At 37.7% G+C, this 14,233-nt stretch overlaps 1 protein-coding gene across 1 annotated transcript in view; it reads right to left on the bottom strand.

Annotated features, from left to right (window-relative positions):
- The window catches only part of LOC107712720 (extracellular matrix protein 2), a 15,882-nt gene extending 3,519 nt beyond the window's left edge, over nucleotides 1-12,363 (bottom strand). Inside the window, exons 1-8 of the mRNA XM_016518051.1 lie at nucleotides 12,349-12,363; nucleotides 11,898-12,122; nucleotides 10,768-10,835; nucleotides 9,947-10,373; nucleotides 9,704-9,819; nucleotides 8,956-9,088; nucleotides 7,885-8,042; nucleotides 7,653-7,792 (exon numbers count right to left, since the gene is read on the bottom strand). Of these exons, the coding sequence (XP_016373537.1) occupies nucleotides 7,653-7,792; nucleotides 7,885-8,042; nucleotides 8,956-9,088; nucleotides 9,704-9,819; nucleotides 9,947-10,373; nucleotides 10,768-10,835; nucleotides 11,898-12,048 (1,193 nt within the window). The 5' untranslated portion in view covers nucleotides 12,049-12,122; nucleotides 12,349-12,363. The remainder of the gene's footprint in view (nucleotides 1-7,652; nucleotides 7,793-7,884; nucleotides 8,043-8,955; nucleotides 9,089-9,703; nucleotides 9,820-9,946; nucleotides 10,374-10,767; nucleotides 10,836-11,897; nucleotides 12,123-12,348) is intronic.
- Between the last annotated feature and the right edge of the window lie 1,870 nt (nucleotides 12,364-14,233).

Below are 14,233 nucleotides of genomic sequence, written 5' to 3'. Positions count from 1 at the left end.
GGGCGTGTTTGTTTTGGTGATTTCAAATATAAACATTGGCTACCAGAAATCACTTACTCTGCCTTTAACAGTGGTTCTTAATTCCAGTCCTCGCGGCCCCCAAACTCTGCACATTTTGTATGTATCTCTTATCACTTGAGACATTTGTTCTATTTGACTGTAACTGCCCTGCGAACTGGACACAGGATATTCCGCCATGATTCCAGTTTGAAGGGAGCGTATATGTTCCATTCAAAGGGTATTGAAGTGTGCAAGAATTTAAATTGTATTTATTTACAGAGGTGTATTATGTCACACTTCTCTAGTAAGTTTCGTCAATGTGTGAAGACGCTGCAGGCCGTGGCGTAGCGCAAATCCACGAATGAATGTTCCGAAGTGAAGTAAACTTCAACAGATTTCCTGTGCTCAGGGAGTAGGGAGCAATGAACACTGTAGGGACGCTGTCAATCGGAACACAGTCCATGCATGGAGCTCTCTTCTAACGAGCATTTGAATCAGGTGTGTTAAATAAGAGAGAGACATGCAAAATATGCAGAGTGGGGGACTGGAATTGAGAACCACTGTTCTATAACATACACTTGTTCTAACCATCCAATACCAGCATGGACTACTGGAATTCATGCTTGTCTAAGCATGTCTGTACAATACAATACAATTTGTATTTGTGTAAACAATGTTAGAGTATTTTTGATGGTAAGTGTACATTGGTTGCATCATATGTAGTGGGTCTCTTTCAAGTGCTGGGGGAGCTTGTGAAGTTTTCTGCAGTGTTTGCACGGAGAACGGGCCCCATGGCAGGTCATTAACCCAGCACAAGACAGCTAGAGCCAAAAAAGCCTGTGTGTCGACCTTGTATTTGTGTGTGTGTGTGTGTGTGTGTGTGTTCTGTGAAAGCACAGGGGGGTTTGGGGGTGGAAGATTTCGAGAGTGTGAGAGAATGTCCTAAAAGTCATGGTAGTGTAAGAGAGGCTTTTGTGTTTTCTGAGAGGGGTCTGGAGGAGGCAGCTGGTGTAAGTTTACAATGTTTGTCTCAGCAGGAGTCAGGAGCACATTTCCTCTGCCTCCGTAACACTGACGGCTGCCCAGTCCACCAGTGTGCTAAGCAGGAATAAGGGTGGATTTCATTCACCCAACAAGTTCTGATACTGACCTTGAGATGAGACTTTAGATGTTGCAGACTCAATGTCAATCAATATCTGGCAGTGAATGTAGCTGACAGAGTTCCAGAGAGGAGCCCTGAGCTATTATGTTTAGTTCTAGTTTGAAGTAAAATAAAGCAATTATTGGTATTGCATCAATGTATATTTTAGAAAGCTTTTGAACTACATTGAACAATGTGTCAGATACATTGTTTATTTATCACAGAATGTTTTTGCCCGAAGCAGTTTTGTGTTTGTCTAAAACACTGTGTCAGACATTTGGAAAATCTAAAAACTTGGTTCTTGCCTAGGGCACAAAGAGGGTCAAGACTGCCACTGGTAACCCTTAAAAAACAAATAATGTAAATGCATGACGTTCCTGCTTTTTGGAAATAAGTGTTAATGCTAATAAATAGAGGGAATTTTCCCCCCTCTTTAGGAGATTTTCATCAACAGTTGGGTTGTTAAATAAACCCATAAATGTTTTGTGCATGTGCGCAATGGACCACTGTCACAAGAGAGCCAACATAATAATTTACAGCCAAAAAGACACACTCACACACACGCATATATATCCATATCCAACATACCCTTATATACGCAGAAAAAAATATATATATATATGTATACTTTATTATTTTTATTTTTACTATTATTTATATTATATATTAAGGTTTTATGTATTGTTAGCTTATTTTTATTTATATTATATTAGCAGTCTGTGAAAATCCACAATTAAGCTGACCAGTAGAAAAAAAGTATTTCACTGCCTGAACTATATCTAAAAGCAATTACCATCGTAAAAACTTTTAAACGTGCAATACCAGATACCATCTGAGTGACAAAACTGCCATAAAATACAATTTTGTTAAAAAAATAATAATAATTCCAGAACACAATAAAGCAGTTTTAGGATTATTGGCTTCTGATGTCTGAGTCAGATTTATATACTGACATTGTTCCCACACAGATTCCCCCCACCGACAAGCCAATAAAGGTGGGCATCCTCAGGGAGCACTCCCATAATGAGAAGCAGAGAGCACGGCTGCCACCTCATGTCCACAGGCACACCGATGCCAGCGTTGCACAACCACCCTTACGTAACCTGGCACGCAGGACAGGAAGACCACTGTCACGACAAGGCACATTTTGTTAGATCTCATGTTATATCATGCATGCGGGAGACCCAGGCACAGCTAAACTCAGCCCCTTCATTTAGGGCACTATGATTTGAACTAGCAAGAGCGAGCAATGGCATAATCATCTCCAGCTGTAATTCGTAATTCGTGCTCTTTTCCTGACATTATTCACAGAACAAGTTTTGAGGGTTTTTTTCACACTTTAAAAGAGTGTATGGCATTTACGTGTATGCGTGTGTGTCTCTTCATATCTCCACAACCGCTGGCTCTTGGTTGTCTCCTCAGGCAGAGACACTTTATATAACTTATTATGAAATGAGAATGTGAACTTCTTGGTGAAACTGCACTAACTTGCGTTTTTGTCTGCTTGTATGAGAAAACAAGCAGTGCTTGTCCTTTGTTTCGCCCCCCTGCCTCATTCTCGTAAGCTCAGTCCAGCCAGCGCATCAACACTGTCCTCACATCCATCAAAATCCTCTGTCTCAGGTCATCGGCCTGCAGAGGAGCCCTCTCCCAGCACACCCTGTTCTTCACCCTGAGAACCAAAACAACCCTCCAGATGACAGGGGACCTGTTGTGTCAATGCATACACACACAAAAATTTGTGCACCTATATAAACACACAGGCATATGAACACACAGAGCACAGCGGTCCTTCAACCCCAAGTTGCACAGCTTCCCATGAAATTTGACTGCGTATTGCAGACGTGACGTCACTGGTCAGAGATGTGTCACTTTTAAAGAAACTTTAAAAGAATCTTATTAGCAGTTCTACTAGAGCTTCTCCTCTAAGAGAAATAAACCATGAAGGTTGTTCAGTGACACTGAAAACTGTAATAAGATTTTAAAGGCCTGGCACTTTAAAAGAGGAGGACAGAGCCATAGGCGGAGGGTGAACCAACTCCACGGTAAGGCTAAAAGCAGCCAAATCTATTAACTACTAAACATCATAAACCCTTCTTTTTAAGCAAGAACCAGACATGGGTGTCATGTAGGCTAATAAAATGTGTTTAATGGGACTGAATTAATTAACATGATTACAGTTTAATAATAACATTAGAAATTGGTCATTATAAAACGTTTCCTTTCCAAGGTTATTCAAACAGTGAATAAATTATTATACAGAAAGTGACATATCATTAACTGATCTATTTAAGCACTCTCAAAAAACAAAATTATCGTTTTAATCACTGAAGCTGTCTACACTGTGAAATGAATCTCTTACGTTGTACTTACATCTGCGCTTTGTTGTTTATGATTAGAGAATACGCGGAATTCAGTCAGCGAACGCGCGCGCACTCAAAACTGATGAGTTTCAGCGATGATTCATCTGAACGCCTCTGATTGGCCATTGCATTCCTTAGCTCAACGGAATCGCATGTGATTGGTTATAATGCGCAACACTGTAAAAACGCCTAAAATGAAATACGGTGCAACATTAGCAGTTCTTAATTTAATGCCGCAATCGACACTTTCTAATCATTTTCATTTTGTTAGCAACAGACGTAATAGATTTAATTTGTTTGCGCAGGGGCATTTTCGTCCAATTTAGTGGCATTTTTGCCCCAACTCGCTGTGGCCCCCAGCCTTGCACACGCTCCGCCTATGGACAGAGCTCAAGGAGATGAGGACATTAATATACACATAGTTCAAGCAAAAATGAAAATTCTGTCACCATTTACTCACCCTTATATCGTTCCAAACCATTACAATTTTTTGTTTCAAAACACAAATTAAGATATTTTTTTATTAAACCTGAAAGATTTCTGTCACTCCATTGAAAGTCCATGCAAGTAAAACGTTCAAGGTGCAAAAAGGTCATAAAGGCATCGAAAGGAAGCTAGAGCAAGTGTAAATGCAGAAACAAATACAGAGAGAAAAGGAAAAAAGTTGATTAATAGGAAGTGCCTTTGTTATATGCTGAGGATCTGTAATAGTTAGCCGTTATCATTTCCAATCATTTCAATAGCAGTTCTGGCACAAGACCCCCAGAAGCACGCAATTTGCCATCTTTGGGCCACAGATGTTTTTCTGAGCCAATCGTCTCAGCTGGAAATGTCATGTGACTGATCACAAACAAGATTCAAGAAAATATTGTCATGGCTACATCTTTATGTATGTAGAATATGCAGCTGGGCTGCTTTGAGAAATGGAGTGTTGAGGAGGTGTTGATGGAGCTGGGATTTACTGTGCTATTTAGACTGGGTCCATGGTGCCGACTGGGACATTATTTGGGCTGACAGGCACTCATAAAGGCTGAAGAAATTAAAGCAGACAGTAAAAGTCTTGCCTTAACTCGGGGAGGTTCAGAGATTTGTGTCAAGATAATAGCATGGTGCTGCAGTGTTTGGGTAGATCACAGGATCACACACATGAATGCATGCGCACACACACATCTATAGTAACAATTAACAGCAGCAATTTGATGACAATGTGACATTATTTTTAAAATAAAGAGCCTCTAAAGTTGAGCTGATGGTTGATCAAAGCTCACTTGCGCTAATTGCAGCTAATTACAGGTTACCTTAAAAAGGCAGCTGGAAAGTAAACAGTGCAACAGCCATGGAAGCAGTTCCAGTGATAATGTCCACTTTCCTGGTAATGCAAAAGTTGATGAGCGTGAATAGAAAGAAAGAGAATTAGGAGTTCCTGCAAACCGCTTTGAATGGCACTGTTTCAAAAAGATCTGCAACTTGCAAGAAAAGAAAATGAGTAAAAGATGTTAGAGATGAATAATGTATTAGTATGATTTGCTGACGGTATGAGAATCAGTGTGAGAGAGGGGGTGGAAAAGACAAAAAGCTTATGGAGCAGATAAAGTCGTAATGGAAGGTCTCATTTCATTTACTTTGGTCTGTTTCTCACATAAAGCTATTGTATAACATCAGAAGGCTGGGGAGAAAGGTATTGTAATAATGTAAATTATGTGAAAAATAATGCGTTTTTCGAACCACCAAGCATGAGAGCATGTTCTAGTACACCCCCAAAACATAATCAAGACTTTGTAAAAGAGCATAATAGGACCCCTTTAAATATAAATCATATAGGTTACTTTTATGTTAATGTTGTGGCGCTTTTGTCCTTTTAGAAACTTGAAAGCTCCATTTCACATTCATTGTAATTGCATGGTGAATCGCGGCCAGTGATTTAAAATATCTTCTTCATAAAGGTTTGAAACAACAGGAGGGTGAGTAAATGACTGGATTTTCATTTTTGGATAAACTTTGGGTGTCTCTTTTAGATATTTAATAATATCTAAATATCTAATAATATTTTTTTAGGTACTAATTACAAAATAATCCTCCATATACGACCCTATAGACAAAGTCTTTATTACTCATGAAATTAAGCTTGGATTTCCAAACAGCTGGGACATGGTATCAGGGCTCTACAGTGCGACCATTTCACTACTGCGTGCAACTATGAAAAAATATTTAGGAGCACCAGTGCGACTGACCCGATCAGCATATTTGTGTATGTGCTCAGGGGGGTGTCAAAGGTTTCTACTTACGTGTTTTTGCAGCTTTGAGTAATGTATCACAGACATAACTTGATTCCTTGAACACAATTTTAATCAGAATCCACTCACTGCTCAAAACACTGGCATTTTGTTCAGTGCTGAGTTCTGCAAGCACACGAATCCTCTCATTTTAACAAAGTGTAGACAGGGTGTCAATAAGATCTTCATTGTTCAGTGCAGGGAGCTTCGTTGATTATAATGGAACTTTGTGAGATCGCGATGAACTAAGGTGAGTGACAGCTTTAATGATTATTAAAGGAGTTTGCAAATGTGATACTGATTTAGTACAACAGTTCAATAAACAAGAAGATAATATTAAGTGACTTACATAACACTATTGCCTGATTTTGCTCTATTTCGTCAATGAAAATAGTTTCAAACAAAGTCACAGTTGAGCCACTGCACATCTCCAAGCAAACACAGCAGTGTTTTTCGTTTATGAATGAACATGCATTTTTAAATAAATCTAGTGAGTCAGTGATTCATGATTACCCATTCATAAAGACAGTCACTTGCTTCATTCCTGAAAGAATCAGCCATTCGAACAAATCAATTGAATGAATGATTCAGTGATAAAGTGACTTGCCGCCACGTACTGACAGTTTAAGTTTCATTTTTTAAAAGTATAATTTCAGTTATTCAAATCATTTAATATTTCCATATTCAAAATTGTATATTTAAAACATCAATCTCAACATGAATTTTTGAATTTAATTGCACTCATGTCACCTCTGAGCCTCATTATACATCTGAAAATACACCTACAAGCCACTTTTGTGTTCTTCTGTGCATGCCACCTCTGTATTACAACTTAATTTTGTTAATACTGATTTGTAAATTATTATTCTTATTCTATTCTTTTAATTAGAAATTTTAAAAAGCTTATAAATATACATTTTTGAATTTGACAAAAGATGACACTTGTAATAAATTTAGAAAAATGCCATTACAAAGGTCAAAAGAAAAAATGCCCCTGTAAATCACTTTAAGGAGTCAAATACCACCTCGTATGGGAAGGCTGATTTTTTTATTAGAATTTTTGATTGATCAGAAGGTGCTCCTAAATTTTTTAAATGAAAAGAAAAGTAAGCGTAGAACCCTGTGTATGTGTGTTCTCGGCCTTGTTTTTCTAAGGTCACCCCATCACTCAGTGTGTTTGACAGGGTAAAAGGCAAAGTGAGTGATGAGTGGGCTCTCTGTCGCTGAGGATGAGTGAGGTGAGACCTTGGAGAAGCACATCTACTATGGTAGAATCGAAACTATGAGGCAGATGCAGGCTGACAGCAGATCCAGAATAAATGATCACCCTCCTTCAACTGATTCTGATGATGACGAACAGGTTTTTGGAACCGTGTTCTACCACAACACATTTAGCAATAGGGTGGGTTAGACTGTTCTCAGCATGTCTTTTGTGCACCATCTAGTGGCTAATAAGGTAAATGTACAAAGGGACTTGTGTGTATTATTGTATATACATTTATAATTTATATATTTATATACATTTAAAAATATATTACAAGATATTATATGCAGTATTTAATATAGAAATAATAATATATAGATGTTTTTTGTTTTTTTTTACAATTTATGACAAAACATGCACTAAATATTTTTGGACCCCACTGTATATATAGAAATGTGTTTTTATATAAAAATAATGATTTGATTAATTTGCTAATCTATATTAAATATACATTACATAAAATATTTTATATAAAATATTGGTATATAAATAAATATTTTGTACAATTTATAACAAAATTAAAAAATGTTGAAGCAGATTACCATTCCAGAAGCAATAAACATATCTATAAAGTGCATTAATCATGTCCAAAAAGTGCATGTGAGACTCACGGCAGCTTGATCCAGGCCTCAGGGTAGATGCTGTTCTCTTTTAGGAGGTTGTGACTGAGATCTAACACCTTCAGGTGGACACACTTATCCAAAAGCCTGTCCTGCACCTCCACTATTTGATTGTCCTGCAACCTCAGGTCCTGCAAATACACCAAGATTATCAAAATGTAGAAACCATAAACCTATACAGAGAAGCAGGTGACTGAAACATTGGCTAGGTTGCAGAACTGACCTCTATAGATGGGGGCAAGTCTGCTGGGATAGTACTGAATCTGTTTTTATCCAGTCGTAAAAACTTGAGTGCCTTCAGAGGTTTGAAAGCCCAGGGTGCAATGCTGCCCTCATAGAGAATGTTTCCTGTCAGTTCTAAGACTTTTAGGTTAGGCAGGCCTGCAGAAAACAAAATGTTATTAGTTAATTAAGTTAAAGGTGTATCAGTAATTTGTTTATTTCGATCTATCCTAGACTTATTCTGACACCTAGTGGTGTGGATGTTACAAAAAAAAAAAGTTTTCAGTTGTTTAAATTATTGTTCAAATGATCTATTAGCAGTCAGTCATGATTTATTTAAGGCTGGAATACACTACATGACTTTTAAAATCTGAACAGATTTTAAAACAATAGGCATTATTCCAACTTTTTAAATAGTTACAGTTGAAAAACTGTGCTTCATACACTAAACAATGAACAGACTACCAGACTTTCAAGTTGTTCCGAACACAAAAAACCTGTTGCTATGAGAGACAAGTGACAAATTAAAATATTATGTCACTATATAGGCTCAAAATATAAAACATGTTTGATTTCCTCCGACTGTATGGAATCATTATCTGAAGATTTAAAAAAATCGGAGTCTGCTCATCATATAGGCCTACTACACGATTTTCTGTGAAATCTGTCAGCTCAAATCTGCAGACTGGCTCTGACTTTAGGCATCTAGCGTCAACTTTTTCAGACTGTAAATCGGGGCAAAAATCAGCAGTGTATTCCAGCCTTTAGGTGTATCTTGAGAACAAAAATGTCCAGCAGCAGGGAAGTTACTAAGATAAAGCAAGTAATATTCGGCTGGTCATGTGATCGCAACATGTCGACCCCCACGAGGCGACTCGTAATAAAAGAGCTTTTATTCAGCTACTGATATGAGACTAGATTATATCTCCTGTGAGTGTAAATTATTTAAAATATCTTTTTCAAAAGTACTACTCCATTCTTCATCTGTAAACCTTTTTTGAGGGAAAAAATGAATAAAGAACTGAACTGAATAAACTCATGTTTGTGCAGCTGGCATGAAAACAGCACAAACCTTTGAAGCTGTGTGAAGCCAGTTGGTTTATTTTATTGTTGTTTATCTTTAGATCCTCCAAAGAAGATGGCAAGCGTGGAATTGTTGTAAGTTCATTGCTGTCAAGTTTCAGACTCTTCAGCTTTGTCAGATTCTGTTAAAAGAGCAGAAAAAATGCTTGTCTACTTGGTACTTTGTGGTTACATCCAGTCTGTTTTGGGCCTAGTGAATTATGAGCCTAACTTTTAACACAGCAATGTTTCCACTGTGCCTACCACCAAATGAAAAGCCTCATTTGCACATGTTTGTCCAGTTATTTTAATGTTAAGACATGTATTTCAAACCCTGCTGCCCCAGACTATCGGACCTGCCTGACTCCAGCTTCTTCTCATTTGTGGAACAACATAAATACTGTTGTGCACTGTAAATTGTGCACTCATTTCCCTCAATAAAGAGCATTTACTCTTTATGCTAATTTCACCGACATTTCATACAGTGGCATTTTCCGCATATTTTCATGCTGCTGAGTTTGCTTTGGGAGTGGTGTGTTTGGTCTCTTCTCAAGGTCTCCTACTGGGAAATACGGACTTATCTTGGTTGAATTTATGATTAGCAGTTATAATTTGAAACTTTTAATTTGTATGTTCTTGAAAATCCTGACTAGGATGGAATTATTTTTAGATTTGATGTAGACATGTACAGTACATACACTTTAAAGATTATAGGAGTATATAGCTGGTGTAATTGAAGGGATAAAAAATGCCAGTACCATGAAAAGACTTTGGCCGAAAGAAGAGTCGTCCAGCTTGTTCAAATTTAGGTCAAGTTCTTCAAGATTTGGCAGTTCGGAAAAACCACGGGGAGGAATTCTTGTTAAGTTATTCCCTGTACGACAGCACATTGGTTAAAATGTTGAATGGCTGTACTTATTACAAGACACAACCAACATAAACTATAGAGCATCTCAGTGGTGCATACTTTTGTTGGATCTTTCAGTCTTTCCAAACCTTACCAGGCAGTTCAAGGATGGTGACTTCCAGGTTTGTGATGACTGGCAGGTGGGACAAGCCAATCTGCTTGCAGGATATTCGACTTTCTGCCAGTTGGCAGCCTTCTGGTAATGAGTCTTGGGTCGAAGTGCTGTTAGATGCATCATTCTCCTCCTCTTCGGCTGCCTCTTCTTCCTTTCCCTCCTCCTCCTCTTCTTCTTCTTCCTCATCCTCTTCTTCTTCCTCATCATCATCATCATCTTCTTCTTCTTCATCATCCTCATCCTCTTCCTTTTTCTTTGCTTTCTGTTCTTCCCCTTGGTCCATGAGGCGTTTTTTCTCCTCCCTGAGTTCCCTCAAGACTGCATTTAGTTTCCCTGCGGCTCCGCCCCATCTCTCCAACACAGCATTGAGCTCCACCCACACAGCCTCGGTTCGCCCCATAACTGACTGATGGGACACACAGAAGGAACACAGCAGGAATCGAGCCCATTAGTGACACAGGAATGACCAGAAACACGCTTAACAAACTAAACAAACTAAATATAGTGGACAAATAGCACAGGCAGAAATAAAGGAGGTGGAAAATGAGAGGCTGAGCATTAAGGCAGGATGCAAAAATAGACTTATAATTAGCATTTATGGTATGGTTGTCCTATCTTTGACTGCCAGAATACACATACTTGTTCCACTGTAACAACAGTAGCAGCCATGTGCAGCAAACAGGCGTTACTATAGTACACAAGTATGGTCATGAATTCAATATTTACTGTTTTCTATTTATTTCACCAAACTGTTTGATGTTAGAAACCTGACTGGTTTGACTCCAGAAATACAAACTCACCTGTGTATCTGTGGCAGTGTCGCTTACTTGCCTTGTTCTTTGTGCTTCATTGGTTCTCTTTTCATCTGCTAATGCAGCCATGATTCAACACAATAATAACAAAATCAGTGAATTCAGGGGTAAGTTTTTCTTAAATAAATTACTTTATATTTTTATTCAGCAAAATGCATAAAATGAATCAAAGTGACAGTAAAGATTTTTACAGGGTTACAAAAATATGTATTTCAAATAAAAGCTGTTTCTGCAAAAAAATATTAAGCAGCACAACTGTTTTCAACATTGATAATAATAAGTAATGTTTCTTGTGCACCAAATCAGCATATTCTGAATACTGGAGTAATGGTTGCTAAACATTCAGCTTTGCCAACACAGGGATAAATTACATTATAAGATATATTCAAATAGAAAACAGTTATAGAACATTGTAACAGTATTTCACAAAAGTATTGTATTTTACTGTATTTTTATGCAAAACCTTTTTCAAAAATATTTTTACCGACCCCTAACTTTTGAACAGTAATGTATTGTATTGTATTGTGCAATGTAACATATAGTGGCTCATGTTCATAGTTATTGTGAATAACTACACCTGTGGTTACTCTTCTAGGACACCTGTGGGAACTTGAGGAGAATGACAGTAACTTTAAAAATTACCTCTAAGACCAAGTTATTGTAAAAATGTAAAATAAAATAAAAATTAGAGAAAAGCCATTTGTTTGCAAATACCATCTGCTTTCATATTTTGTTATCTAATGCAATACAATTCATCCATTTTAAATGAATTGTCATTAAGTATTCAAATAATTTACTGTAGGTCTTAGATGCAGAGATACACACGTCCAAATATTTAAGGAACTTTTCAACAATTTAAACTATTTTGTGGTAGATACACTCTATCAAAAAAAAAAATTGTAAAGGAAGTTGCATTTACCGCTCTTTATTTCTATCAAAATATTCTTTGATTCTCTGTAACTTTAGTTTAGAACTTTATCCTAGTTCAGTAAACACTTCAACAAACATGAACAAAGTATAACAGACACCATGAACTATTCACAGTGGTCTTGTCTGACCATTCCTGGGACTGCATCCTCTGTCACTGCTCTTGAAATTATAATTGCTGATCTACTCACTTGGTGCAGATGAAGAATCCACCGGTTGATGCTGTGAGGATGAAACATCTGTCTCAGGTGAAAATGTGATGAGTGAATTCAGTTCATTCAGGACTTCTCCTTCCACAGATAAAGCTCCAAAGAACACGCAAAACACCAAAAGAGCCTGCATGATTCTGATCCGATCTGTTCAGATGCTCCCCGTGTACCTGCAGGCTCACCTCTAGCTGCCCTCTTAAATTCCCTCTTAGTCAGCAGTGAGAAAGAGGAGGAGGAGGAGAAAACAGGGAGGAGATGGTAAGACGTGTACAAGGACCTTCATTGCCAGGAGCTCACAAAAATATCAACTCCTCCTTATAAAGTCAACGGTTGTGCCAACAAACACTAGAGTTCGGGACAGAAAGAGAGAGAGAGGCAGAGGAATGATGGTCAATGTCAGTCACGTCATGCCACAATGACAAAGTGTTCACACCTTGTAGCACTTGAGATGGACAAATGAGAGAGTTATCCAAACAAGAGGGCAGCGAGCGAGCAGCCTGACTAAACCATACAGAGATATCTCTCCGGCTCCACGTATCATCCTCAACATGTTCCTGCTTGGCATGCTGCCATTAGCATGTATGTAAGAAAAAGAAAAAGACCTTGCCAAAAGAGAAAGACATGGTTCTCTAACTCATAAAACAAACAGATGGAGGCAGACAGGCATACAGACAAATGCTATGTGTTTTCAAAGCATACAGTTACACACTCCTCTCATTTATGGAGATTATCGGCTGGTTTATATATAGTGTCACATTTAAAATGTCTGATTGTCATAGAATTCGATAATTAGATTGCAATGCTTGTGATTACTTTAAAATAAATTCCACTAGGTTAGATATTTTGTTTTCTAGACCAATGACATTCATACATTTTAAGTTTGGCACCAGTGTCCAAATACTTTTTTGTGTAGAAGTTCTGTAAACACTATCTTTTTAATTTCACTCATTAGTGTGAAATCAGAGATTTGAGAAATCTGTGGGGGAGGAAAGAAGGATGTTTAAAAAAAAGCCAGATTTTCAGTTGAATGAGGGTCTCACAGACACATACAGTGCCTTGCGAAAATATTCATACCCCTTCATTTTTTTTTCACATTTTGTTGAAAATGTGACAAGTTGCTGCCTTATGCTAAACTGCTTTAAATTACTTTTTTCCCACATCAATCTACACTCCATACACCATAATTGTAAAGCAAAAAACAGGTTTTTAATATCTTTGCAAATTTATTAAAAATAAAAAACGTAAATGATTCCATTGTATAAGTATTCATACCCTTATCTGGGACAGTTGAAATTTAGCTCAGGAGCATTCATATTGCTCGGAGATGTTACTACACTTTAAGTGAAGTTAGTCTGTGGCAAATTCAATTGAATGGGTATGATTTGGAAAGGCACACACATCTTAATAAAAGGTCTAACAGCTGATAATGCATATCAGAGCAAAAACCAAGCCCTGAGGTCAAAAGAACTGCCTGTAGAGCTCAGAAACAGGTTTGTGTCAAGCCACACATCTGGGGAAGATTTCAGAAAAAAAAAAATCTGCTTCATTGAAGGGTCACAGAAGCATGTAGTCTCCGTTACCCATAATGGAAGAAGTTTGAAACAACCAGGACTCTTCCTAGAGCTGGCCTCCTGGCCAAACTGAGCAATTGATGGAGAAGGGTCTTGGTTAGCATGGTGACCAAGAACATGATGGTCACTCTAGGTGAGCTCCATGATCATATATGCAGATGGGAGAAATCTACAGAAGGACAAATATCACTGCAACACTCCACCGATCTGGGCTCTACTTATGCAATGTACTTATTTCAGTTTTTTTATTTTTAATAAATTTACGAAGTTGTGACAATTCTGTTTTTGCTTTGTCAATATGGTGTATGGAGTGTAGATTGGTGTGGAAAAAAGAGTAATTTAAAGCAGTTTAACATAAGGCAGCAACATAAAATGTGAAAAAAATGCAAGGCACTGTACAAATAGACAAGCTCTCAGGGTCACAGTGTATAGGGAATGTATTGTTTGCATTTACATTCACACCATAAAGTATCACTGCACAGCGAGATATTGCCTTGCGACTCTGTTTAAATTTGCTCAGACAACATGGGATACAAAATGGGCAACAACTGTGTACGTTTTCTCATGTCCATCATAGCTAAAAGGAATCACAGGTTTTTGGCTCAAGTAACTGTTTTAGATGCAGTTCTGAATTAAAGATCAGAGGAAACATCTAATTATTCAGTCCTAAGACTAGTGATATATAAACAGCTGCTTCGCTGTGGCACCTCTGCACCACAATTCCACCTTTATTCTATAATTAAGTCC

The sequence above is a fragment of the Sinocyclocheilus rhinocerous genome, unplaced genomic scaffold (genome assembly GCF_001515625.1).
Source record: "Sinocyclocheilus rhinocerous isolate Xijiao unplaced genomic scaffold, SAMN03320098_v1.1 scaffold418, whole genome shotgun sequence".
Lineage (NCBI taxonomy): Eukaryota > Metazoa > Chordata > Actinopteri > Cypriniformes > Cyprinidae > Sinocyclocheilus > Sinocyclocheilus rhinocerous.
Note: the sequence above shows the minus strand (reverse complement) of the source record. Positions and strands in the feature narration are given on the sequence as shown.